This window comes from Vigna radiata, chromosome 11 (genome assembly GCF_000741045.1).
Source record: "Vigna radiata var. radiata cultivar VC1973A chromosome 11, Vradiata_ver6, whole genome shotgun sequence".
Lineage (NCBI taxonomy): Eukaryota > Viridiplantae > Streptophyta > Magnoliopsida > Fabales > Fabaceae > Vigna > Vigna radiata.
Genome location: NC_028361.1, coordinates 8,319,109 through 8,345,735, shown reverse-complemented (window position 1 = coordinate 8,345,735; position 26,627 = coordinate 8,319,109). Strand labels below are relative to the sequence as shown.

The 26,627-nt window shown below is 30.7% G+C and overlaps 4 protein-coding genes across 8 annotated transcripts; 3 read left to right on the top strand and 1 right to left on the bottom strand.

The window, feature by feature from the left end:
• Positions 1–3,538: 3,538 nt before the first annotated feature.
• On the top strand, positions 3,539–4,462 carry LOC106776714 (uncharacterized mitochondrial protein AtMg00810-like). The gene has a single exon (XM_014664190.1). The coding sequence runs from the start codon at positions 3,539–3,541 to the stop codon at positions 4,460–4,462; it is 924 nt and encodes a 307-aa protein (XP_014519676.1).
• Positions 4,463–11,749: 7,287 nt separating this feature from the next.
• LOC106776411 lies at positions 11,750–17,302 on the top strand. Of its 4 annotated transcripts, none has more exons than XR_001376895.2 (5): positions 11,750–12,584; positions 15,297–15,352; positions 15,434–15,626; positions 16,396–16,809; positions 17,155–17,302. XR_001376895.2 is itself a non-coding variant. In XM_014663864.2 (4 exons), exons 1-4 carry the CDS (start codon positions 11,943–11,945, stop codon positions 16,744–16,746), a joined length of 1,239 nt encoding a protein of 412 aa, XP_014519350.1. In that variant the 5' UTR covers positions 11,750–11,942; the 3' UTR covers positions 16,747–16,924. The 4 variants fall into 4 exon arrangements, 2 of the variants coding, with proteins under 2 accessions (XP_014519350.1, XP_014519349.1); XR_001376894.2 differs by having other exon boundaries at positions 17,127–17,298; XM_014663864.2 differs by lacking the exon at positions 17,155–17,302 and having other exon boundaries at positions 15,437–15,626; positions 16,396–16,924.
• An 18-nt stretch (positions 17,303–17,320) lies between these two features.
• Positions 17,321–17,889, top strand: LOC111242775 (probable E3 ubiquitin-protein ligase ATL45). The gene has a single exon (XM_022787564.1). It carries the CDS (start codon positions 17,353–17,355, stop codon positions 17,839–17,841), a length of 489 nt encoding a protein of 162 aa, XP_022643285.1. The 5' UTR covers positions 17,321–17,352; the 3' UTR covers positions 17,842–17,889.
• A 2,655-nt stretch (positions 17,890–20,544) lies between these two features.
• LOC106776954 (acyl-CoA-binding protein) lies at positions 20,545–22,384 on the bottom strand. 2 transcript variants are annotated; one of them, XM_014664434.2, is made up of 4 exons: positions 22,227–22,384; positions 21,145–21,262; positions 20,964–21,026; positions 20,545–20,879 (listed from the first exon to the last, which is right to left on the bottom strand). In XM_014664434.2, the coding sequence occupies exons 1-4, from the start codon at positions 22,236–22,238 to the stop codon at positions 20,800–20,802; spliced, it is 273 nt and encodes a 90-aa protein (XP_014519920.1). In that variant the 5' UTR covers positions 22,239–22,384; the 3' UTR covers positions 20,545–20,799. The 2 variants fall into 2 exon arrangements, with proteins under 2 accessions (XP_014519920.1, XP_014519921.1); XM_014664435.2 differs by lacking the exon at positions 22,227–22,384 and having other exon boundaries at positions 21,145–21,289.
• Between the last annotated feature and the right edge of the window lie 4,243 nt (positions 22,385–26,627).

Sequence of the window (26,627 nt, the reverse complement as noted above, 5' to 3'; positions counted from 1 at the left end):
AGAAAATATTCCGACTGCAAATTTTCCTTTGATGGTATCAGAGCTCTTCGTTTTGAAGAGCTCTGTTGCGCCACTCTGATAATTTCTTTCCTTCTTTTCTTTTTTCTTGGTCTTCTTTCTGTTTTTTTTTTCTCTTTCTTTTTCTTTTTGGTTTACTTGTTCACAGGTTTCTTGCGCAATGGCCGACGATCATCCTCAACACTTTAGTTTTCTCTACCTCCATCCAAGCAAAAGTCCTACGGTTCCGCTTGTTTCCCCTCTTCTTGAATCTACCAACTACCATGCCTGGAGCAAATCAATGCTCACTGCCCTAAGCGCCAAGAACAAAATTCAGTTTGTTGATGGAACCGCTGAACAACCGCAAAAGGAAGATATCACTTACGGTGCTTGGAAAAGATGCAATAATATGGTGGTGTCATGGTTGGTTCATTCTGTTTCTCCAAACATCCGCCACAGCATTCTCTGGATGGATAGTGCCCAAGCCATTTGGGATGATCTGAAATCAAGATTTTTCCAAGGGGATCTCCTACGTATCTCTGAGTTGCAAAATCAAGCAGCGCCTTTGAAACAAGGAGACAGTACCGTGACTGAATTTTTCACGAAGTTTCGCGTTATATGGGATGAACTTGAGAATTTTCGTCCTGAACCAGTTTGCTGTTGTGAGATTAGATGTTCTTGCAAATTGATTTCCATTCTCGCACAAAGAAAGCAAGAGGATCGGGTCTTGCAGTTCCTCCGGGGTTTGAACGAACAATATGGTAATATTCAGTCCCATGTTCTGTTAATGGACCCTATGCCTCCTATTTCGAAAATATTTTCATATGTTGTGCAGCAGGAAAGGCAGGTGATGAATAATACCTTTCTTAGTGGATTTGAAATAAAAAGTGTTGTCGCTGTTAGTACTTCTGCTTGTTCTTATTGTGGCAAGAATGGCCACATAGAGTCAGTTTGCTTCAAGAAACATGGCTTCCCCAATAACAAGACTTCTACAGGAAGAAAGGCTTTTGCTCTCACTATGGGAAAAATGGTCATACCATCGACGTATGCTACAGAAAACACGGGTTTCCTCCTGGCCATAAATTTTGCAATGGCAAGACCCTTCTGACTAACAATCAAGATACCAAAAACGATGACCCTGGGGAGGCTCTTAATCCAGAAGTTCGTTTGACACAACAACAATACCAAGCCTTAATGGCCCTTATCAAACATCCTAATGATACGGGAGTACCACCAACTAGCCAAATCAGTTCTATGATCTCTAACTCTACTAATACAGGTACAACCACTTTTAATCTTAATTCACATGAAGACCAAGGTATTATCTCCTGGATCTTGGACTCTGGTGCAACAGATCACGTTGCTTCCTCTCTTACTCACTTGTATTCTCATGAAAAGATTATCCCTGTCACCATTAACCTCCCTAATGGCATGAAAACCACAGTCACTCACAAAGGAATTGTTAAAATCAATGAACAAATTTAACTCCAAGATGTTCTTTTTATTCCAGATTTCTGTTATAACCTCATTTCTATATCTAAATTGGTTGCACACAATCATTTACGTGTTATATTCACTAATTCGACATGTTTCATTCAGGATTTGACAACAAACAGCAAGATTGGTTCAGTTGAGATACATGGAGGACTATACATCTTTCGTGGCCCTATCCACACCACACACAGATTTNCCCANTATGCAGAANGGCATCATACACCTAGATCGGCATGTACAAATATCTGGCATAATCGTCTTGGCCACTTATCTGATAGTAGATTAGACATTTTAAGACAAAAGCATAGTTATATAGACTCACAAACTGATCATTGTAATGTTTGTCATACTGCTAAACAGAAAAGACTGCCTTTTCCTCGTAGTACCTCTCATACCTTAAATGCTTTTGATCTTATTCACATTGATATTTGGGGACCTTGTTCTAATCCTTCACTGCATTCTCATAAATATTTTCTAACCATAGTGGATGATCATACTAGATACACTTGGATTCACTTAATGAAAAGCAAATCTGAAACTCGCCAGCATATTGTTCATTTCATTGCATATGTTAAAAACCAATTCAAAGTCAGCATCAAGACCATTAGGTCTGATAATGGCAGTGAGTTTGCTATGACAGACTTGTTCAATTCAGAAGGAATTATTCATCAAACATCTTGCATTGAAACTCCTCAACAAAATGGTATAGTTGAGAGGAAGCATCAACATCTTTTAAATGTCACTAGAGCTTTACTTTTTCATTCCAAAACTTCCATTCATTTTTGGACCTATGCTCTTAATTATGTTGCTTTGCTTATTAACATTATGCCTACCCCTTTTCTGAATAATAACTCACCACATGACATGTTATATCAAACATATTTTGATTTTTCTAGATTAAAAGTTTTTGGTTGCCTTTGCTATGTTAGCACCCTTCAAGCCAATAGGAAGAAACTTGATCCCCGTTCCAAACCTAGCCTATTTCTTGGTCTACATCCTACTACAAAAGGATACATTACCTATGATCTTACCACACATGATATTAAAATTTCTCGCAATGTTATCTTTATTGAATCTGAATTTCCTGATACCACTCAAAATGATGTTACTGACCTTCCCTTTACTCTGCCAATACATAATACTCAACTTGTTTATGATGATGATCACCCTATTGTTCCAACTCATAATCTGCCCATTATTGATGACCATGTCCAAGATAATACAGAAAATGAATATCATACTCCTAGAAGGACCACTAGAGTTAGAAAACCCCCTGCTTACTTAAAAGATTTCCATATATCTTCTTATAGCACCACTAACACTAAATACCCCATTGAAAGTGTTCTGACTTTTGACAGATTATCACCTGCATATAAAGCTTTCATTTTTTCTCTAGATAGTCTTATTGATCCTCAGGATTACAAGGAGGCCCTGAAGCATGCTCATTGGCGACAAGCTATGCAGGAAGAAATTGTTGCTCTTGAACACAACCACACCTGGACCATCACCACCCTTCCCCCCAACAAGAAGGCCATTNGGTGCAAATGGGTGTACAAAACAAAGCAAAAAGCTGATGGGACCATAGACANATTCAAAGCTCGCTTAGTCGCCAAGGGTTACACGCAAATGGAGGGTATTGATTACTTTGAAACTTTTTCCCCTGTAGTTAAATTAACCAGTGTTCGTTTTATTTTATCTTTGGCAGCAGCTCAAAATTGGCATCTACGACAATTAGATGTCAACAATGCCTTCTTACACGGTGATTTAAGTGAAGAAGTTTATATGCAACTGCCACCAGGGATCACAGCCTCAGGTAAAAACCAGGTTTGTCTTCTCCACAAATCCCTCTATGGATTAAAACAGGCTAGTAGGCAGTGGTATGCCAAGTTATCCTCTTTTCTTCTCTCTCACAATTTTTCACAAAACCTCTGGTGATCACTCTCTCTTTACTAAACATAATGGGGATAATATCACTATAATACTTGTTTATGTTGATGATATCATACTTACCGGCAACAACATTCATGATATTGATATAATTACTAACATGCTCAATGATCAATTTAAAATAAAGAATCTTGGTAATCTATCTTACTTTCTGGGTTTTGAGGTTGCTAGAAGAAAAGAAGGCATCATTCTATCCCAGAGAAAATATGCCTTGGACCTTCTCACAGAGACCGGGATGCTTAATGCAGCACCTGTCAGCACTCCAATGAATTTCTCCACCAAAATATCCTCTGAAGGTGATCCTCTTGAAGATCTCGCTGCGTTTAGACGCTTGATTGGAAGACTCATTTACCTCACCAACACTCGCCCGGATATAACATATGTTGTACATCGTTTAAGCCAATACGTCGCTGCCCCCACTAAAATCCATCATCAAGCAGCCTTCAGAATCCTGCGTTATATAAAGCAAACTCTTGGTCAAGGTATACTTCTAACTGCCACTAACAATCTTTCTTTGAAAGCTTACAGTGATTCGGACTGGGCTGGATGCTCTGATTCCCGCAAATCAACCACTGGATACATTGTCTACCTGGGAAACTCACCAATCTCATGGAAATCCAAAAAGCAATCCACAGTCTCACGTAGCTCTTCGGAAGAAAAGTATCGCGCTCTTGCTCAAACTGTCTGTGAACTTCAATGGCTCACCAATCTTATGAAGGATCTTCGCCTCCCACTCTCCCAGCCTGCCACCCTCTACTGTGATAACATGTCTGCCATTAAAATTGCTACCAACCAAGTTTTCCATGAACGTACGAAGCATATCGAAATTGACTGCCATCTCATTCGACAAAAGGTTCAAGAAGACACTGTCAAGCTCCTTCCTATACACACTATACTTCAACTTGTTGATATCCTGACCAAGCCTCTTCCTCCTTCCACCTTTCACAACATCAACTCCAAGCTTGGCACCATCAACATCTATGCCAAGCTTGAGGGGGGCTGTCAGAGTACAATAAATGTGTAACTGCATTTCTTTAGCTTTTAATTCTTTTAGTTACTCTTATTTAGTTATTTTTCTCTCCTCTTCTATATAATTACTTTTCTCCCCTTTTTGTAAAGATAAGATGAAAATACAGATGCAATAATTCACTTGACTTTCTCGGTACTCTTTCTCTGTTTTTGGTGCTTTCTCTCTGCCCTCTCTATTTTCTCTGTAAGCTTGCCTTATCCCATGCTTCAATGTCAGTGAATGAGAAAATGTTCCGACTGCAAATTTTCCTTTAACACATACATGGTAGTTTCTTTAACAACATTTTTTTACAACACATACGTGGTAGTTTGGTGATTGATCCGTTTCAATTATTTTTTAAAATAAATTTAAATATATCAATAAAATGGTGACACATGTTATATTATCAAAAAATTGTTAAAATATCATGATATAAATGAAAATGCAAGATGATGAAATGGACCTATCCAAAAGTTAAAATGTACCATTGGGCCTAATCTAATGAAATGCATGTGTTGTGAGGAACTTGTACAGAAAACAGAAATGCAATGCTTTAGCCACGAAATGAGGGTGGATTAGACTATCAAAGTTACCAAATGAACCTATCAAAATACAGCAAACCGAACCAACCTCACAGCCCATACTAGAATGGAAAAATGGGGTTTATGTATTAGGATATGCCAAGAAATTTAAAACCCTAGGTAATAACGCAGATGCATAAAACATGCAATGCATTGTACTTAATCCTAAAGGCTACTTCATATTCAACAAGAAAACATTTAGAAGCCTAAAAAACATTTTTTATTGACACCTTTTTCTAGAGAATAGATTAATAGTAATTAAAAAAAATAGATGGTCATTTTTCATTTTCTCTACACCTAAAAACACCTAATAAAAATAATATTTTTTATTTTTATAGACAATTCTTCTTAAATTATTTATAGGGTTAAATATGTTTTTAGTCTCTATACTTTGGGACGATTTTGGTTTTAGTCCATTTTCAAATCATGGTACAATTTAGTCTTTCAACTTTAGAAAATTCTGGTTTTAGTCTTTTTTACCAATTTTTTTTAACTTTATTTGTTGTTTCAAACATGTTTCATTATAACATTTGGATTGTTTCCACTGTTTGACACATTTTTGCTTCAATGTTAACTAGAAACGTGCTTGAAACAACAAATAAAGTTTAAAAAATTGGTAAAAAGGACTAAAACCAAAGTTTTCTAAAGTTGAAGAACTAAATTGTACCATAATTTGAAAATGGACTAAAACCAAAATCGTCCCAAAGTATAGGGACTAAAAACATATTTAACCCTTATTTATATGTTAAAATAAAAATATTATATTATAAGTGTTCAGTAAGTATGTATTACAAATTAGAGTGTGTGACTATCATTATTAAACTAAGAAAATAGTTTTTTAGTTATATATTAATAAGAAAAAAAAATTAGTAGTTTCAAACAAACCAAACATTTATAAAGATAGTTAAATCAAGTTTGAAAATTAAATTCTTTCAAAATTTGAAACATCAACATATTCTAATTTCATATCAAACTTTTAAAAACTACAAACATATTTAATTTTAAAAAATAATAAAGTGTTAAAATTAAAACCTCATCATAACAACAGTTATTATTGTTACCATACAGTTACCATTGTTTTGACTATTTAATATTTTCACCATAAAAAATATGATGACAATAAGAACAATCAATCTAATAATTATAATAATAATAATATATATAAAAACTAATCTTAAGATGACAATGATAAGAATGATCTTGAAATTGAAGTTTTATGGTATATATATAATAAATAATACTTTCAAATTTCAATTTTTTTTATGAAATATGTTTTAGGAAACACGAATCTATAATACAATTCGCAGCATTCACATCATTCCAAAAACCAATGCTTCTTAGCCAAACATGTTTCATATTAAAACTTGAAACATTTTTAGCAACAAAAAGTTTTCTATTGTTAATTAAAATTTTAAACATATTTAGCAATTTGTTACTAATATAATACTTAATTCGATCACAAATTTAATAATAAAAATAAGCTATTTATTTTAATAACAGATTTAAATTTATAATCAAAATAATATTTTTTTATCTTTAATTCAGTCACTAAAAATATTATATTTAATGAAAAAACTAATTCTTGATTAAAATCTTAAATATATTTAGTAATCAAGCAATTTGTGATCATTAATACATAATTTAATTAACTATTTATTTTTGCTACCGAATTTAAATATGTAACTGATATAACATTCTTTTTAGTTGCTAAAAACTATTTCCATTTTTTTATATAAATAGTTATTAATTTAACGACTAAAATTTAGCTACTGAATATGTGTTCACTATTTGAACTACTAATTAAATTATTATCACTTAAAAAAAAATCAGTCATTATTCCGATAGTAGATTTGTGAGAATGTGAACATATTTTTTTATTTTATTTTTACTGAACAAGTTTTACCTTTGTAAGAGTTTATGGTGTTGGTGAGCTTTAATTCCAATGTCTTGGTCTTTGTGAATATTGGTATTTGTTTAGAAAAATATATTTTATAATATTTTATTATAATATATATATCATTTTTTTTATAATGGGTTAAATATGTTTTTAGTTCCTATACTTTGAAGCGATTTTGGTTTTAATCTCTTTTTCAAATTAAGGTATAATTTAGTCTTTCAACTTTAGAAAACTCTAGTTTTAGTCATTTTTACCAAATTTTTTGTTGTTTCAAAAGTTTTCTGAGTTAACATTGAAGAAAAATGTGTCAAGCAGTATAAACAATCCAAATGTTATAATGAAACAACAAATAAAGTTAAAAAAATTTGGTAAAAATGACTAAAACCAGAGTTTTATAAGATTGAATGACTAAATTGTACCTTAGTTTGAAAGAATGACTAAAACCAAAATTGTCCTAAAATATAGAGACTAAAAACATATTTAACCCTTTAATAATATATATTTTATTCAGATTTTGGTGTTGTACCCTCATGCAACTGAGCACTCAGATGGTTCTTCAGATTCCATAGAAAAACCATATCTTATCCTCAGAAATTTTAAAGAGGGCTGTGGAAACATTTAAAGTCACATGTGATCAAACTGAGCACTTTGTGCAAGCCCTGGACTTCTAAATTAAATAACTAAAAATATTAAATAAAATAAAATAAAAATAGACAAAAGTTAAAATATATTAAATTGAAAGAATAAAAAAATTATATACTTTTATTTAATTTAAATAATATTAATTTTTGTCACAAATTCTCCAATAGGAATGAATAAGGTATATTGGCCATGAACTTAGAAACACAATTACAATTGTTTAAAAAGAAAGGAAGTTCTTTCCGTTGATTAAGATAAACTTGTATTTCTTAATTTTATATATATATATATATATATATATATATATATATATATATATATATAAACTTTTAACATATATTTTCCACTAGAAGATTGAAAAATAAGACAGTGACCTGACAGAACTTAAAAAGGTTATACAAAACTTAAGTAACTCGACTCTGTATCGTCAGTTAGATGGGAAAATAGCACAATTAGAATTAAAAATGAGTTAAGTCTAAAATTGCAATATAGATTAAAATAAAGTTGGAATCAATCAGTTAATTAATATACTCTGCTGAATAATTATTTTAAAAATAAATGAATTTGTTTTCATAACTGCCATCCCGTGAATTTAAAATCCCGAAAGTCAACTTCTTTTGGAAGTTTAAATTTGGTACCTTGAGCATTCGAGAAAGGACATTTACACAAATATAATTTTTTTATTTATTTGATACTATTATTTTTTATTTTTTAAAATATAAAAGTTTACTTATTTTTATTATGATTATTTTATTTTTATATAATATATGTTAAATGAATATAAATCTGTATTATTTTATTATTATTCCTTTTGTCTAAGAGGTAGATTTTAATTTTAATTTAATTCTACAAAATTAATTTATAAAGTGAAATTTATATTTATTTATATATTTTAAATTAGTTTTATTTTTATCTTTAAACTTTCAACACTTTTAAACTTAAACAATAATACAGCTTCTTTAATTTCATTACATCTATCTAACAGTCATTTTTCCAATCCATTCTTCTTGATTGGGCAAATGAGATAAAAAGTTATATTTAGATGAAATAAATTCCAACTTTGTATAAAAAAACCCTTATGATTGAAAATGCTATGTTAACCGAGTTGGAATCGAAGTAGGAGACTTATCTATCTACTAATGGATCGAATCAGAGTCAAACTTAGTTAATTAGATGGTAAAAATGTTTGTTATTTTCGTATATTTGCTTTTTCTCTTACTTTTATTAGGCATATATATTAATTTTGTTTACTCTTATGATTAATTATATTGTGAAATCATTGAATTTTAGGATAAAAGACATATGTAATACAAAATCTTGTTTTCCTTTATTTATTTTCTCACACCAAATTGACTTCGGACTACCATTAAATATTTGATATTAAATACGGGGTTTGAAACTGAGAAGGAATTGGATTCAACCGTTAAGACTCATTTAATTCCATAATTTCTTACCAATTAGTTTCCTAATCTTCTTCATACAATACATGCTAATAATGAATAAATTTGAGAACATTTTTATAAAAAAAAAATACAAAAACGATTGGGACACCTTTTATAATAGTCGTGATAATTAAAGAATGATGAAAGATTAGAATAGAAATCAAATAGTACAATCAAAATAATCACTTTCAAAATTCCCATTTAATATAAATAATATTTTTTTAAACAATTACATTCAAACACCATACAAAAAGATAAGAATGACAGCGAGTATCAATAGTGTTTATCAATGACTCCATAAAAAAAATTTTACTTGCTGTCCATTTGTTATATATACATATTATTTATTTTAAAATATTTTAAAATTCGTCGATATCTACGAATATTTTAAAAAATATTTTTATAAATTATTAAAATAAAACTAAAATAAATATATAAAATATAATATAAATTAAAATTTAATTTGAATTAAATTTAATCTTATAAAATATAAATTATTTTTAATTTAATTAAATTTAAATTAATAAAATATAAATGAAAATTTAATTTTATTGTTGTAGATAATGGATATCTGTTGATATGAATAGTATAATATCCATATCCGATCTATTTATAAACGGATATTAAAATACATATCCGACTTATTTATAAACTGATATTAAAATATATGCAATCCACTAATAATAAATATCACAATCCACGTATAGTAAATATTTGTATGTACCAATTATTTGTCGTGAATTTTATCCACGAATGAAGGCTGATTTTTTTGTCATTTCAAAGTTAAATTTTTGGTTTAATCATTCTGATAGTCCCAATTTTCGGTGACTTTTTTCAATTAGGTCCCTCATTTTTTCTTTTTCTCAATTGGGTCCCTATTTTTGAAAAATTGAAGTCATTAGGTCACTGTCATTAGTTCCGTATTAACATCGTTAAAAATGGTGACATGTGTCAGCTCGTGATTTTTTTGAATTTTTTAAATATATTTTTAATTATTTTTATTTTTATTTTTTATTTTTTTTCTTTTAAAAATAAAATTTGCCATGTGTCAAGTTGACATTGTGCCACGTAGCAATGACAGTGTGAGGTGGCACTATCAAACCACATGTACTTGCATTTGTTTCAATTTGGTCCCTGTATTTTTATTTTGTTCCAATTTGGTCCTTGTATTTTTATTTTATCTCAATTTAGTCCTAATTTTTTTAAAAATTTAAAAAAAATTGTTCCTTCCCAAATAAAACACAGTATGTACATTTTCCAAATTTTTGTCTTTAAATTTGTTTCTGTTAAGCAAATTATTAGTAATGATGTATTTCAAATCGAAATATTTAACTCTATAAATTTTTTATGAATTGTTGAGAAATTATTGAGACTATACTTGTGTAGATTACCTTCACAAAAATATTTATTATTGAGATGTTAACTTTTATAGGTTACTCATCCATGTTATTTAGGTTAAGTAATTTCTTTACTACTATATAGATAAAAATGTGTAATATGTTAGTTTGTAATTTTTTTATTTTTCTAATAAAAAATTAATTTGTATAAATTTCTTTGTAAAGATTTATATACAAATAAAATTTTGTTTGAACTTGGAGAGAAACAAAATTGTTTAGTTTTTTAAAAAAACAGGACTAAATTAAGACAAAATAAGAATAGAGGAACCAAATGGAGACAAATTTAAAATATAGGGACCAAATTGAGACAAATCTAATGACACATGGTCTGATAGTGACACGTGACATCACCTCACATTGTTATTGCCATGGACTCAATGTCAACTTGACATGTGACAATTTTTTTAAAATAAAAATAAAAAAAAATTAAAAATAAAAATAAAATAATTAAAAGTATATTTAAAAAATTTTAAAAAATTACGAGCTGACACATGTCACCTTTTTTAACGGTGTTAATACGGAACTAACGACAATAACCTAATTGTTTCAATTTTTAAAAAATAGAGACTCTGAAAAATAAAAAATAAGAGACCTTAATTGAAAAAATCATAAAAATAAAAACTACCAAAATGATTAAACCAAGATTGAATAATATGAGTCCTCTGATATTGAAGAATCCGAATATATGTGATTTATTTGTATGCTTGATAAGACGAATCGGAAAAGTATTTGTAGTGTTGATAGGTGTGGACTTGTCATGTAGTTGTTCCCTCACTTTTTCTTTCTGCTTTTTGGCTATCTTCCTTTTCCATGTGCTTTTGTATATACTTTCTATTCAACACCTAAAGGTACAATCATCACCCCTTTATTTGCCACAACCAGATCAACCCCTAATCATTTTTTTCTGAACATCATGTTTCTTCCTTCCCATTCAATTCTTAATAATTATTATTTCGCCCTTTTTTTAACTTTTCTAGTAATTTTCATATTTTTCAAAATTACCGATTGTCGTTTTCATTTTCTCAAGATACCAACACTGTACACACATTGGAAGAGATGATACCCACATTTCTTTCTGCAACACTTCAAAACAGTAAAAGGTGAATCGACAACCTTATTTATACACTTGGCCACATCACGCTTTTTAAGATTAATCTTGAAACCAAAAAGATCAATCATTCATTGACATCGACCAACAAAGAAAATAAGAAAAAATTACACAATTAATAATTTATTTCTTAAAAATTAATTATTCTATTATAATACTACATGTATAATTATTTTATAAAATATAAATTTTAAAAAAAAAATTGATGATGGTTAAATAAGCATCAAAGACAAAGGCAGGCACATGAAGAGAAAGAAAGGACAAAAAGGCACTGTTTCCCTTTTGCTGAGTTCTAAAAGTCCACACAACCAAAACAACCAACGCCATTACTCTGCTTCTTCTTCTTTTTCCCGTACGAACAGAGGCTGCAACACATTCATTGAAACCATTCACGGCTCGCAGAGACGAAGTCCAAGCAAGCCCTCGTTGCAATGGCTAAAGAGAAACAACAGCAGCAAGAAGAAGACTATCACAAGATGTTGCGTTCGTATTTAGGGCTCAGCTTCTCCATGTTTCTGGCCACGCTGGCAAACAACTCGGTGCCCGCGCTACAGGGGAAGGTGCGCATGCTGTCGCTGCGGGCGGGGGAGGCGGCGGAGGAGCTGCGCCAGATGAAGTCGCGGCGGCAGGAGGACTCGAAGGCGAACGCTCGAGTGGTGGAGATCTTCGCGTCGCACCGGAACGCGTGGCAGGCGGAGGAGAAGCGCCTGCTGCAGCAGATCGAGGCGGCGGCGGAGGAGATCGCGCGCCTTAGGGGGCGCGTGGCAGAGCTGGAGGAGTGCGTGGCGCGTGCGGAGAAGGAGGTGGGGGAGCGGGACGAGATGATTGGGTTCATGTCGCGGAGGATAGAGGAGGAGGGATTGGGTGGGAGGGAGCACTACGGCAAGAAGAGTGGGGAGTGGTTTCAGAAGGAGGTGGAGGAGGAGGAATTGGTGGGGTCCACTAGGAGTTTGGAAGAGGAGGTTGAGGTTATCTATGAACAGCATAGTCAACATTTTGGGAACAATGGCTTTGATTCTGAGTTTATGGCCTCTGCTTCCAAGTTCTGGGCTGAGAAAGCCTCCCTTTGGCAGGTTTGTGGATTTCTTTTTAGTGTGTTTGACTTTGATTACCCTTTTTTCGCTGAAATTTGAGATAAGAGTGTTTAGCTTGGCTTTTTTTGATTAAATATTTGCTTCTTCTTGTCTTACTTTTCGGTAAAGGTTCTTAATCAACACATGCATAGGACAATTGGAAGTTTACAAAAACAAAGGAAGATGGCGCTTGCAAGTTTAATTTAGTTAGCTTTGGATTAAATATGTTTATAGTCGTTTCAATCATGTCCGTATTCGCTTTCTGAAAAGCAAACTTTGTTTAGTCTCTCTTAATTATAAAATTGTTATATGTGGTCCTGTCATTCACAAGAAATTGTCACTATTTATTATCTCATCTCGTCTATGAAAACTAAGAATTACTCACCACCCATTTTTACACACGAGAGACGATGATATTAATAAAAATGTTTTTGAGGTATTAAAAGTAAACAGAAACTCATTTATAAAGGACTGTAGAGATATTTAATTCAATTTTTTTCCTAAAGTGGTAGATAATTAATACTTTGTCATGGTTAAAAAGTGGTCTACGGCAAAAAGTTTAGCTCTTTTACAAGGACGATGACCTGGTTTAGTATTCTGGTCGGGATGTTTCCGGTTCTAACCTTGTGGACTGTTCATTTACCACCACTTTTTACTCGATTTTTAAGGTTATAGTTTTAGGAGGGTACGGCATAACTTTTGCTTTAGACATGGCTTTTCTATGAGGAAAAAGAAATGGGATATGTAATGGCAACTTGGGGGTCCTAGAAGCCTTTTTTTTCCCTTTGGAGTTTAGATGTAGTTGGTTAGGTTTCATAATGGTTTACCATGGTGGAGCCATGGACCATCCAATTGTTATTTGTCTACTTCTGTCCTTTGCTTGTAGCAATCTGTCCCCTATTGCATGTTATGTTGCTCTGTGTGCCTGGTCCACTTTACTTTCAGCAGGCAGTAGTCACCATTCTTATCCGGTGCTGAAATATAGGGCCTTTATTCTCTAGGTTGTTTATTGTCTGTGCTGGGGACATGGTTGCTAATTGCTTAAGCCTCTGATATCGCTGTTGGTTGGTGGTTCGTGCATGATTTTTATTATTGTTTGCATACCCCAAACAAACCATAGTCTGCATTGATTGCAACAGTTGGTTGGGTTGAGGCACACCATAGTTTGTAATCGATAAATTCTAAACTCACCCTTAGTATGCATTGATTGACATGGAAAAGTTCTTGCTCTGCCCTTTGCTGCTGGTATCAGGGTCTCACGATCTTTTACTCTTTGCTGCTGCAAACAGCAGTTGGCAACCACATGCTTTCTTCTTCGAGACTGGTTGACTGAACGAAAGAAACATAGGACAGACCAAGGATATATTTAGAGCACCCACTAGGGACAAATGAGTTTCTTGATTTATTAGGTTTAGATTTCGGGTAGAATTGGGTTTGAAAGAATTTTAGAAAATGATGTTTTGAAAGTGAGTTTAGGAATAAATGATTTTTTTTAGATGATAAAGTAAAATTTCCTTTGCAGTGTAAACATAGATATGTTTTATGGATTCTACTCCCAGAATAAATTCTACTAAAAGAATAGCTAAGAATTTCCACTTCTCACCATAGATTTGGTTTTGAAAACGTGAAAAAGAAAACACACATCCCAAATTAACGTATTATGATTTTTCTCGTGTTTCTAATCTTGTTAATGATTGGTGTTCTAGGGATTTTCTGAATTCTGTTTTATCTTTTACCCGTTGAACCTTGTAGAACACATGAGTATGAAGTTGTTGTATATTTATATCTACTGTCAAAACCGGACTGAATCCTGTCAAAACCAGACTGAATCCGTCCGGTGTCCAGTTCATTAGAACCACAAAACCCATTTTCAATTGAACCGGTTTCGGTAAAAAACTGGCTTAAAATTGATTCAAAACAGGTCTACTTTTTTCTAAAATATTTTTTTAAATGTTATTTTGTTTTTATTTCCCTTAAAACAACAATTGCAAAGTATTTATCATTTTCTTTTCAAGTAACTTGTTATTTTCGAAAAACATTATTATGTATGTTGAACCTTGAACATAAATATTATGTTATATTTGATTTATATGCATGTTTTGAATGTTAAATGCTTATAAAATGTTAGTTTTAGTTTTTAGTATTATTAAGTTATGATATTATATTTATTGTTATTTTATATATTATTTAATTATTTTGTATTATTTTATCAATGCTGGTGATCAATAAACCTTCCAGGGGTGCCTTAACCAATTCAATGAACTTCTCAAAACATAGATATTTATTTATTGGCTCCCAATACTATTAATTAAAATTTCCCATCAAGATTGTTTGGCTTTTTGTTTCTAAAAGATCATGTTGTGGAGTATTACCAACCAAAAACAAATCAGATGAAATGGTCTAGTCACGCTTGGTATTTATTAAAATCCATTGATCAGTGATCACCCATTAACTCTTTGACATTTTGCAAATTAGTGATCCATCCAAACTCTAACCTTTGGAAGGTATAAAAGAACCGACCATCCTACTTAATATCTTAAAAGGCACTAGGGGAGGAGAATTTTGTTTCAAAAAAGTACCAATAAGTTGACTTCAAATTTTTACACCTGAAATAAAAATCATTATGTTGGTTTTTCTCGATGTTATTATAAGCAACTACTTGTCCACAAACTTCTCTTTCAATTTCTGACCTATAAATGTCTACTTTTCCAGGATGTCCAATACGAATCCCTTGAATCAATGTATAATACAAAGCATTTTGTTGCAAGGTAAATAATTGATAGTCTAAATGCAGATAACTTCTGAAGCATTTGGAATCATATCCAACTAAACGATTTTTTTTTCACCAGAAGGGAGTCTCCCTGGAAGGTAGATGGTGATTCTGCTGGAGTTTCCTCTAAACTTAAATTACTTGAGCAAGATTTATTAAATCTAGAGAAGATTGGTAAAAATGATCCTTCCAAGGCGTCGTCTTTGATTAAGAAGCAGGCAAAGAGATATCAAGGGCTTTCAGAAAAAATAGATGATTTGTGCCGAAGAATAGTAAGTAACTCATGTTTTATTGCTTCTTTTGTTTTAGGTTTTTCTATGTTGCAAATTGTAATTAATCTAAAAGTTGGAATCATAATAATCCTTTTCCCTTTTTGCTTAAAATACTTAATACCTCTAATTATTGTAAAGGCACTACTACGTGTATATTTTGAAATCTGTTTTTGATGTCAGCTGATATGTAAAATGTATGGTGTCAACTGCCTATCAAATAAACTTCAGCGGTACATCCTCTTAGTTGGTATATGTCCTTTACAACTCTATTGAGAAGAATAAATTATGGTGATGCTCTGAAAATAAATTGTCTGGTATCATTGGTCCCAAGTCGATATATATGTGTGTGTGTACATTAAAAACCAAAGGTGAGAGATTTTCTGAGGGGTGGTGCAAGCATTGATGGTTATGTCGCTATCAACTGCTTCATCCAGGAAGTGAAAATTAAAGCTTCTATTATTTATTGTGCTGTGCAAGCATGATGCACAACGTTATGAATCGGGGAATGAAAGAGACACCAAAAATCTTATGTTAGTACTTCTGTTTGTAGTGTGAATGTTAGTCTGTTTTTGAAGAAAGTGAACTTTAAAGTTTACATTATGGGTGGAGGCACCACCTACTAATGTATTTTCTTCCAAAACAACAGACCCCTTGCTAGCCTGCTTCTGCTGACATAATCTTATTGCTTCATTTAGTTAAAGTTGGACCATTTTCCTGTCACGTAACACCGATTGCAATTTTGGGCCTGACATCTTTATTTTGTGAACAGGCTAATGATCCCTGCGAGCCTTCCCTCAGTTCAGAATTCCGAACCCAAACTCAAACAGAGTTTTTATTGGAAGCATTTCGGCTTCAACAGGGGGTATCTGAAACTGGACAGAACCTAATGGCATTGCAAACTGAAATTGGGAAGAGCAATTACAGGGAAGAGTTGAGAAACGAGACCACACTAACCACAAGACGGTCTTTGGACTCTATGAGGAACAACTTCAAAGAAATCCAGCGAAATCTGGAGATATGGTTGGCCAGAATTATTGGCGATCTTGAGGGGATTCTTTCAAGGGAAGGGGCATCTCGTGTAAGAGAATATTATATTTCTAGATACCCCTTTGTTCAATAGAATCTGAGAAACTGGTAGCAGTAGGAAGCCTCACCTCTCAAGCTAACAAGTTATCTCTTGTGGGTATGTATATTTTTTCAATTCATAGAAGTGGTAGTTGGATATCCCTGTGAAATGAAATCATACCACTGCTGCTTATGTTGCCATCCATCTTAAATGCATTTTGTCCATTTGCTCATGGAACCACTCATTTGTGAAAGCAAAAGAGAAAGACAAGAATAATGGTTAAAATGCATTATGTCACTAAACATAAAAGAAATACATACATTTAGTGGCTAAAATAAATATGGAAGAAAAAGATATCACCCTAATATATACTAATTTTTCGCTGTTTTTGTTTGTTTCTTTGTTTGTGTTCATTCACTTTATGCTTTCCGTAGCCATCACATTTCTTCACATCCTTATCAGTCATGATCAAATCAAGAAAGAGACAGAAACATGAATCAGAAGTCATGCATTAAACAATGGCAAATCTCTTGCATTCACCGTCAAATTAATTGACATATGATGATTCCGTCATTTTCGGCCGGCCACCATCACCACCTCTTAACGCTCAACACAGACAAGTCCAACCATTTGTCCTCACTCTGCAATAACTTGGTATCCATGGACGACGACCATGGCCATCGCTTTCTTAACAACTTCGTGATTCTTCTCCTTGCAATGGGTTTATCAGCTTTCTTCGTATCATTGTGCCATTTCATAGCCATTTGCTTCTGGTACCAACGCATCACACACCAAAACCCACCGCCGACAGCGACGGCCTCCTCGGCGGTGCAGATGATTCCTACACACACGTACCACAGGAAGACAGTTGATGGCGGTGTGGTTCCCGGCGACGGCGATGAATGTGGGACGTGTGTGGTGTGCTTGGGTGAGTTTGAGGAGGGTGAGGAGCTGAGGACGTTACCTGATTGCATGCACTGTTTCCACGTGGCATGTATTGACACGTGGCTGTGTTCGCATTCGAGTTGTCCCGTTTGCCGGAGCATTGCCGCACCGACTTTGGAGCATGATTTGAACGATGCGAATGAGCACCGCATACATATGACGCAGTTTTCCATTGTACAAAATGGCTTTGTGTTACTAGGGTGAGGCTGTGTTCACTTTTATCATTTCAATAAAATTATATTTTCATTTCTTCTCATTTTTAACTTCATATTTACTATGTTTTAATAACTTATACTTACTTTCTTTATACTTTTAACTTTTAACAACATGACGTACATTTTTCTTGTTTTATCTAAAAATATCCTACTAGTTAAAATTTAAATAAAACTTAAATAAAACTTGAAGAGTGATAATATCATGATACATTTTTATATTCATTTGACATAGAATACAAAAGTGTACCAAATGAAAGTAAAAAATTTAAGTGTTTTAGAGAATATTTTTCAAACTTGAATGAAGTGGAGAAAACTCAGAGAAACTAAATCATGAAAAAGTTAGAGCAAATTGCACAAGTGTTTGTTATAAATGTGCCAACTAAGTGTACATATCTTTTAACTTTTAGATGAATAAAAAAACAACCCAGAATTCACTGTTGACAACTGATGCAGAGGAACCAAAATTGGAATGCTACAACATTCAAACCTCTTAACTTCTGTTCAGCATTTAAAGCTTGGTTAATTTTATTTTGCTAGCAAAACTAACATTATGCAAACCTTATTATGTTCTTATCTTTAGTTATTATTCATTATGATTGTATGTATCTTTCTCTAAAATTTTTAATAAATTACAAGTAGGAAGTAAGAATAACAAAAAAACAAAACAAAAAAAACAATGGTAATATAACATTCCTCAACTATTCATTCGGATTGGACTTGGTACAAGGGGTTATCATTCTTAATTTTAGATAAATTAATGCCAATGCTAATTACAAAATAATATTATTAAAAAATGTGATTAAATGTTTCAACGTTAAATTTCTTAAAATAATATCATTAAAACATTTATATTCGAGATATTTTATAATTTTTTTTAACGATTTTATCCTTAAAAGAACATTTTAAAGGCTTGAAGGATTTAGCTTCATCCAACTGCTAAACAACCTAAAGAAATACTGGAACAAGCTCAAGCAAAATTGTAGAATTTTGATAGAATTTCGTACATTAGGTATGACACCTTTCAACAACAATTCTAAATCAATTGTCATTGTGGATTCATTTGACGATACATTTTTAATAATCATCATCATATGCTTCATTTTAATTAAAATACATTACCGCGTCATTTTTTTTATTACGGTCCATCAATAATAGTTAAATGAGTTTGGTCAACTTCATTTTAAAATTATAAGAAATTAAAAATAGTATTGTTTTACTATAATATTTACATATATTAGAATTTAAAATCAAAACACTATATTCAAAAATTAAAGTTAATTTTATTTACGTGATTTATTTATTTTTAAATATTTCTTAATTTAAATTATTCTTTTAAAAATAAATAAAAAATTACTCACTGATTTAACATAAGATTGAACCGTACCAATCTTTTTATCCATTTAGAATATGACTAGCAACACTTTTTATTTTTTTCATTCGGCTTATTAAAGTGAACCGAAATACCTTATCTCAACTTTTAACTATAACATGTAAGCATTTAATATGGTAGAGTTTTGCTAACTAGCATGTGAAAATAACTTTTATAGGTATTGATGAATTTTCGTAGCATAACAGCTGCAATAAGAAGCATGTGATCATATCAAGAGATTTTAGACATAGTATATTTAAAACATGTCAAACCCAATACATTATAGGAGCTCAAACCTATCAAATCATAAACCAAATTCATAAGCATGTGATCATATCAACTACTTTGATGTCTTTATTTAAGAGATATAATCCACCACGTGGATGCAGAATAGATCTAAGAAGAATTCATGTGCATTCAAGATCCTCACTGTACTCATAAGTGCCTAACTTTGCCAACTACCTTTGCTGTTCCATTTAAACAATACTGATCCAAAACTAGCAAAACGACAACTTAACCAACAAGGCTTACCTCGATTTCTCAGAAAATAATGAAAAAAGAAAAAGATTTCCATTTTGGGACATATGATATGGAAGGAAAAAATGAGTATATGCAGAATGGATGGTTGTTGCATTTCAGATAGCTTTCATGTCTGGTATGTAAAGAGGGGAGGGAAAATGATGAAAATGAATTTTGGATATTACATCGAAATTCAGAAATTTATCTAATCTCATCTAGAAATAACAGTGTTACTAGATTCTGAAATATCAAAGTTGAAAATGGAATTGCTCATTGTCTGGTGAAAAACTGTTTGGAATCTAACTTTATATATTTATAAGCAAGATTTCGTAAAATGGTCTGAAATTGAATATTCAACATCACAGTTTTTGAGAGTAACCATGAGTTTGAACGTTATTATCTAAACTCTCACCACTGGGCAGTGAAAAAGACAAGCCATCCCTTGAAAATTGTTTAATTCAATCCTTGTATGGATATTTTTCTTTGTAATACTTGTTCTACAGAGTCGCAGTTACCGAATCAAATAGTTCATATTTATTACATGTTATTATAAATACACACATAATGCCGATAATCAATTTCTACATCAACTTTATCTAAAGTGACTTCGTCCATGAGATGAGAAACATAACCATATACTCGAAATCCTTAAAATTCCATATTTCTGAAGAAATCATTGCATGGCATGTTGGTATACCAAGCATAACATTATCATCATCAATAACGATGATTAGAAATTCACTGGCACTGTTTCGGAGTGAAAGAACAAGGATAAAACAATATCAGATTCACCAAAGCGAGAAGAGAGAGAACGGGTGATCAATCAACAGAAGTCAAAAGTAGAAGTAGTTTTAACTTCTAACCATACTAAATTTTGAGGTCCATTCATTTTCAATCACAGTGAATAGTGATACAGATAACTGAACTCAAAGTAACATGTCTAAATCATTAGGAATAAAAAAGATTATAACCATAAAAGCTTCACACACTGCAATTGTTTATTTCCAAACAGTTGGGAAGTTGTAGCACAGAATCGTAATGCAAGACATGACAATGTTGTCAAGCAGGCAATCCAGCTGCTTCCAGCAGCTGTTTCACCTTAGTGATGTAATCATTCATTGCTTCGTCCTTGGATTTCCCTGCAAAAAATGGTTTGATGCTCTGAGAAAACATAAAGTACTAGCAAGAAACATAAATTGAGCAACCTTGCTTTTATCTACTACCTTCAACAGCCTTCCATGCATCCCATTTAGCTCTGTCCTTCATGTTGAACATTCCAGGACGGGCTGTAAAATCAGATCGAAAATCCATGAACAAGGAATATCCTCATGTATTTAGAAAAGAGGAGTGAATCCTATTGATAAAGAGGATTCAAATGTTATTTGTTAAATAAACATCACTCACCAGTGTTAACAGGTCCAACAGTGGCCTGCTTGTACAATCCATAAATGATAAGCAAGTCTTCATTTGTTTGGTTTGCTGGCAATGTTTTTGCTTTGGCAGCATACAGCTCAAAGTCCTCCTGCATAACCATATTCCAATGAGTGTGTGATGCTTCAAGTGTCAATTTTTTTTATGAGCCGATATCAAGAAGCATACAAGTGTAAAACTAGTTCAAAACTGAGAACAAACTCACAAAATACATTCTGATAGCAACTACAGTACATTAAAAACAACCCACGTTCATTATAAAGTATTGATTTAACATACCTGCCTGGGGATTTGGGATGCATATTTGATGAATGTAATTTCAAAGTAACTCAATAATAGGCTGATTACAGTATTTGAACAATTGTATTCTTTTCAAAATCTAGTCAAATAGTTGCATCAAGCATTGCTTTACTAATATAACAAGTATTGCAACATAATTTCCCATTACAAAATTACTATTGCGGATTCACAAAAAGAACAATCAATCCCCCTAAAAACTTAACCAGTATCTTCAAGCCTACGGCAATACAAACTACAGATCAAAAGGTTTCTGCTGCAAACAATCAAGCAACTAAAGCTAAAAGCCGCGTGATGCAAGTGCAGTACATAGAGTAATTACAATTATCCAGTACTTTCTTTTATTCAAAAGAAAAACATCATCCTAAAAAAAAAAAAAACACTCGCTACTCCAAGTTCCAACATCCACTGAGGCCACGAAAAAATACCCCATAGAATTTCGTTCAATTCGAGACAACTCTACAAAATACCCACCAACCAAAACAAGCAAAAAAGAAATATTTTGCCAACAAACTTAGCACCTCATAAGAAATTAAACAGTGACATCGATCTGGAAAACCATACAGAAGAAGAGATATTTGCTAGCACAGAAACCCTCTCAGGAAAAAAAAAGAAAATCAAAAACTAAATAACGGAGCACAAGGCACGAACAAGATTGAATGCTATGTGTAATATTCACAACAATTATGTATGCCAAAGGAGCCATATAATGATTGATGAAACAGAGGGAAGAATCACATATATTTGAAGAGACACACCTTCAAACCCATGAGTGTTTTTGTTGGGAGACAGGGGAGAGAGAGATTGATCGGGTTGTTTGATCTTTGTTAGAGTGTAGATGGCAATGGCGGTGTTGGGCGTTACGTTCGAAGCGTACTTATAGTTGCGGAGATTGGGGGGATGGGTGGGTCACGGAATAATTTCACAACGCGCGTCGACGTAACGCAACGATATTCCCACATCCATTGAAAATGTTGAAAATTGAAAATTAAAAAATTCTAGAAAATTAAGTTTTTCAGAATAAAATTAATTCGCTGTCTTTTTTTTTAATTTTCATCTGACCAATCAAATCTATTCTTAAAATCTTGATTTTCTTTAAAAGAATTTTAAATTTTTTAATCATCTTACTTAATCTATGTAAAATATCAATTGCAGTAGAAAAATGTCTCACAAAAATAATTAATTTGAATATATATCAAAACACAGAAGAATTAACTTATAAATGACAAATTTATTTAGAAACTTAAGTCCAATATGCTTCCATTTGAAGTAGTTATTTGCTTTTTTTTTTATATTTGGTTTATGAGTGCATGTTGAGTTTAATTCTCGCTTTTAAAATTGTAAATTTTTGATTCTTAAATTATAAAATATGTATCAAATGAGTCATTTATTTTTTTATGTTCATGACTAAAGTACAAAGAGCAATCTAAAGTGATGTTATTATTAAGAAACAAACCAGAACAATATAAAGATGTAGCACTTGTTAAATGACACATTTTGATACATTTTTATATTTCAATTTTGCTTTGCCACAAAAGAGTTATATTTTGGATGATAACGGTAGGAGAAATTCATTTCTTTTAAGAGAAATTATATTACCATAATACATTAAGACATATTTTATATTAATCATGTACTTTGTCAGTTTTTAAAAAAACAAATAGTAAATGTAAAATTAACTAACTCTATAAACATGTATTAATATACACTAACTTTTTTAAATATTAATCAGTTACGTATGAATGTATTTTGAAATAAATCATCGTTACGGTTTGTCAACATATTCTAGTTGCGTTTCCGTTACTAGTTACTCGATAGGTTATATTTTAACCATAATAATTTTATTTATGATATTATCATTTATAGATTTAAAAATATTTATTTATTATTTTCTTATTAATTAAAATTGTACAATTTTACAAACTAATTATATATATATATATATATATATATATATATAAAAGTACTTTTTAAATGTTTAACTAATCTGGGGTATTTTCAAACAAGTTGCTGGCAATTTCTTCCTATACATCAACATGCATTTTCATAGACTGATAAAATTATCTATTTGTTATTATTTATATTTCTTCGTTACTTTTCTTTGGAGTTTGTATTTTGAGTGTTTCATCTTTCACTCCAACATCTCATCTGTACTTTCAAAAATTTTATTTTTAACCTTATTTTACCCTTTCAACTTTTTCAAAAATTTCATTTTTAATTTTAAAGGATATCTTTTCATTTTTTTTCTTTCTTATCAAAAATACTTTGCACCACCTTAATAATAATAATCTAATTTAATTTAAAATTTAAATATTATTTAATATAATTTTATATTTTAATGATTATTAAAATACTGTTTATATTATAATAATGGTTATTTTAAAAAAGTTAAAATAAAATAATAATAATAATAATCAATTTAATTTAATATATTCAAAATATAATAAATTATACTAAAATGTTAAATTAAATTAAATATTTATTAAATTTAAATAAAAAACAAAATTTTAAAAATAATTACTATCGGATATTCATATCCGAAAAATACGTCATCGGATTTCTATATCCGATTCACTTTTCTTTAAATTTTATAAATTATTTAATTTAATTTAATATCTTAATANAATTTAATATATTTAAATACATTAAATGTTATTTTAATTTTCATTATTATCACTCTTATTTTAATTATTATTATTTTAATTTTTTAATAAAACTATTATAAAATATAAATCATATTTTAATAATTATTAAAATATAAAAATATAATAAATAGTATTATAATTTTAAATTGAATTAAATATTTATTAAATTTTAAATAAAAAATAAAAATGTTAGCATAATTTTAAACTTTGATAAGAATTTTAATTTTTATTTAAAATTTAATAATTATTTAATTTACTCATTTAATATATTTTGAATATTAAATCAAATTGATTACTATTATTAATATTATTTATTTATTAATTCCAACAAGTATGTGTGTGATACATTGTGATTTTAACTTAGTTTTTCCAAAGTTTATATACCCAAATTTGAACTAATTGTAGACTCAAAACTAGATTTACGCCAAAATTTCTCAAACTAACAGGGAAAGAAGAAAAATACTTAGTAATATGTTTAATAAACGAAAGAGATAAAAAAATAATAATTGTATATCCAATCAATTAAAAAAATATAATAAAACTCAATTAAAAATACATAAATTTACGAAAACTTTGAAACTTAATTAAGATATGAATATTTTTCTAACATTAAGTAGATAAATAATGATATATTCATTTAACTATAATAATATCTTCGTACTGTTATATTATTTTACAATGGAGGTAATTAAGATGTTATAAAACACATATTTTGTAGTAATCAATTCTACATTATGTTTGTTCCCATGATTTGGAAAAGTAGTTATATGAGAAATAAAATAAAGGGCATTCATTCGACTAATAATTTCTAAAAAATTTTAAAAATGATTTATTACGTAAAATTCATTATAAAATCTCAAATAATTAAATAAGGACCATAATTTAAACATTTCAATCAAAATAATGTAATTAAATTAAAATACTAAGATAATATAATTCAAACCACTAAAATTAAAAACACAATAATACTTTACACTGGTCTATGCTCCATTCTTGTCTCCACTCAAAGACATGGAAGTAATTAATTGAGATAGAATCTTAATGATTAAAGGGAAAAGTGGGAATATAACATGGATTATTCGCAATATAAGGAACAATTGTTAGTTGACGACATTAACTAAAAAAGATACCATGTTCATGTCAAGAACACAAGCTATCACTTTTATGTCATTATTCTAAGTCACGTATTCATTAATATTTTATACAAAGATATTTTCAGAGTATTGCTTATAAGAAATTAAAAAAAGAAAGATTTCAATTGTTAGAATATATATTTTCCTATAATTTTTGAAGTATTTTATAGCATTTTAAATATAAATAATTAAAAGTTTCTTAGTTATGATGTGATTAACGGTCATGATTGATTTGATATGATATAATGAATCGGAATATATTATATTTATATATTATTGATAAATGTGTGGTATATATGTTAGATTGTTATGATTGTGAAGTGTTGATAAGTGTGTTAATTACTTGGTTTTTATACTTGCTGAAATCTTTGATTTGTCTTTATATGATGTATTTTTATGTTATTTTCTTATAAAGATTTAAACATTTTCTTATAATATAAATGTAATTATCACTTTTGTTGAATTATTTTGTAGAAAAGTTGAAGTTGAAGAAGGAAAACATTTAGAGTTGGTTCACTTAGCCATCATATAACTCACCTAACAAAAAAAATGAAATTTTCATTCAACTAGTCACAACATTTGTCGAATGAGACAACCATTTACTCAGGCGAGAAAACTACTCATGCAACAAGTATGAGTAGTTTGTTCTAACACAAAAGCAACCTCTCGCTTAGCAAGGGGTTATGCTCGTCCAACGAGAAATAGTTTTGTAAGAGTAGTTAAAAAGTCAAGTTGTGAATGAAAAAGAGATTTTTTTCATGAAACACAACCAGAGATAGAGAGAAGGGCAAAGACGCATCTAGAGCTCAAGAATCTCACTCGTCTTCATCCATTTCATTTCTTTGATCCATTTTTGGGTTCAAAATGTTTAGGAATTCTCTATTATTTGGGATTGGATTAATGTATTTAAACTCTATGTAGATTTTTCACATGCAATATAAATCATTATTCTTATATTCTTTCTTTACTCTTTATGTGCATGATTTATTATCTATGTTATTATATGGTCTTTAAACCTTAAAAGAATCATATCCATAGAGATTTTCTACTTTCATCTCTAACAATCGTGTTGCATTTTTCACAAAATTCATTGAGTGGTAGCATACCAAAAGAATAGAGTAATCTATAAAATCTCAATTCATTGTATATATCTGATTATCATCTCTCAAGTGTCATTCGTGGTAGTTTTGGAAACTACTTAATGTTAAGTTTGATTTCAAATTAGTCGAATAACATTATTAAGATTAATCACCATACATCCAAGATATTATTGACTTTGGATTTTGTTCGTCAAAGTTTTCTTTCTTAAAAATACTTAAGAGAGTAAAAGAAGAAGAAATATTTAAACTATATTAGAATTTGACTCATGAACTATTGAACA

Bases quoted from the DNA above. Each gene is read 5' to 3' on its own strand.
- LOC106776954 (XM_014664434.2), bottom strand. The intron at 21,027-21,144 runs GTGAGTGATGTT...CTGATTTTACAG, and splicing joins TGTTGGACCTGTTAACACTG to CCCGTCCTGGAATGTTCAAC. The intron at 20,880-20,963 runs GTAGTAGATAAA...CATTTTTTGCAG, and splicing joins TGCATGGAAGGCTGTTGAAG to GGAAATCCAAGGACGAAGCA.
- LOC111242775 (XM_022787564.1), top strand. From the start codon at position 17,353: ATGGACGACGACCATGGCCATCGCTTTCTTAACAACTTCGTGATTCTT.
- LOC106776714 (XM_014664190.1), top strand. From the start codon at position 3,539: ATGCTCAATGATCAATTTAAAATAAAGAATCTTGGTAATCTATCTTAC.
- LOC106776411 (XM_014663863.2), top strand. From the start codon at position 11,943: ATGGCTAAAGAGAAACAACAGCAGCAAGAAGAAGACTATCACAAGATG. The intron at 12,585-15,296 runs GTTTGTGGATTT...CTACTTTTCCAG, and splicing joins AGAAAGCCTCCCTTTGGCAG to GATGTCCAATACGAATCCCT. The intron at 15,627-16,395 runs GTAAGTAACTCA...TTTTGTGAACAG, and splicing joins ATGATTTGTGCCGAAGAATA to GCTAATGATCCCTGCGAGCC.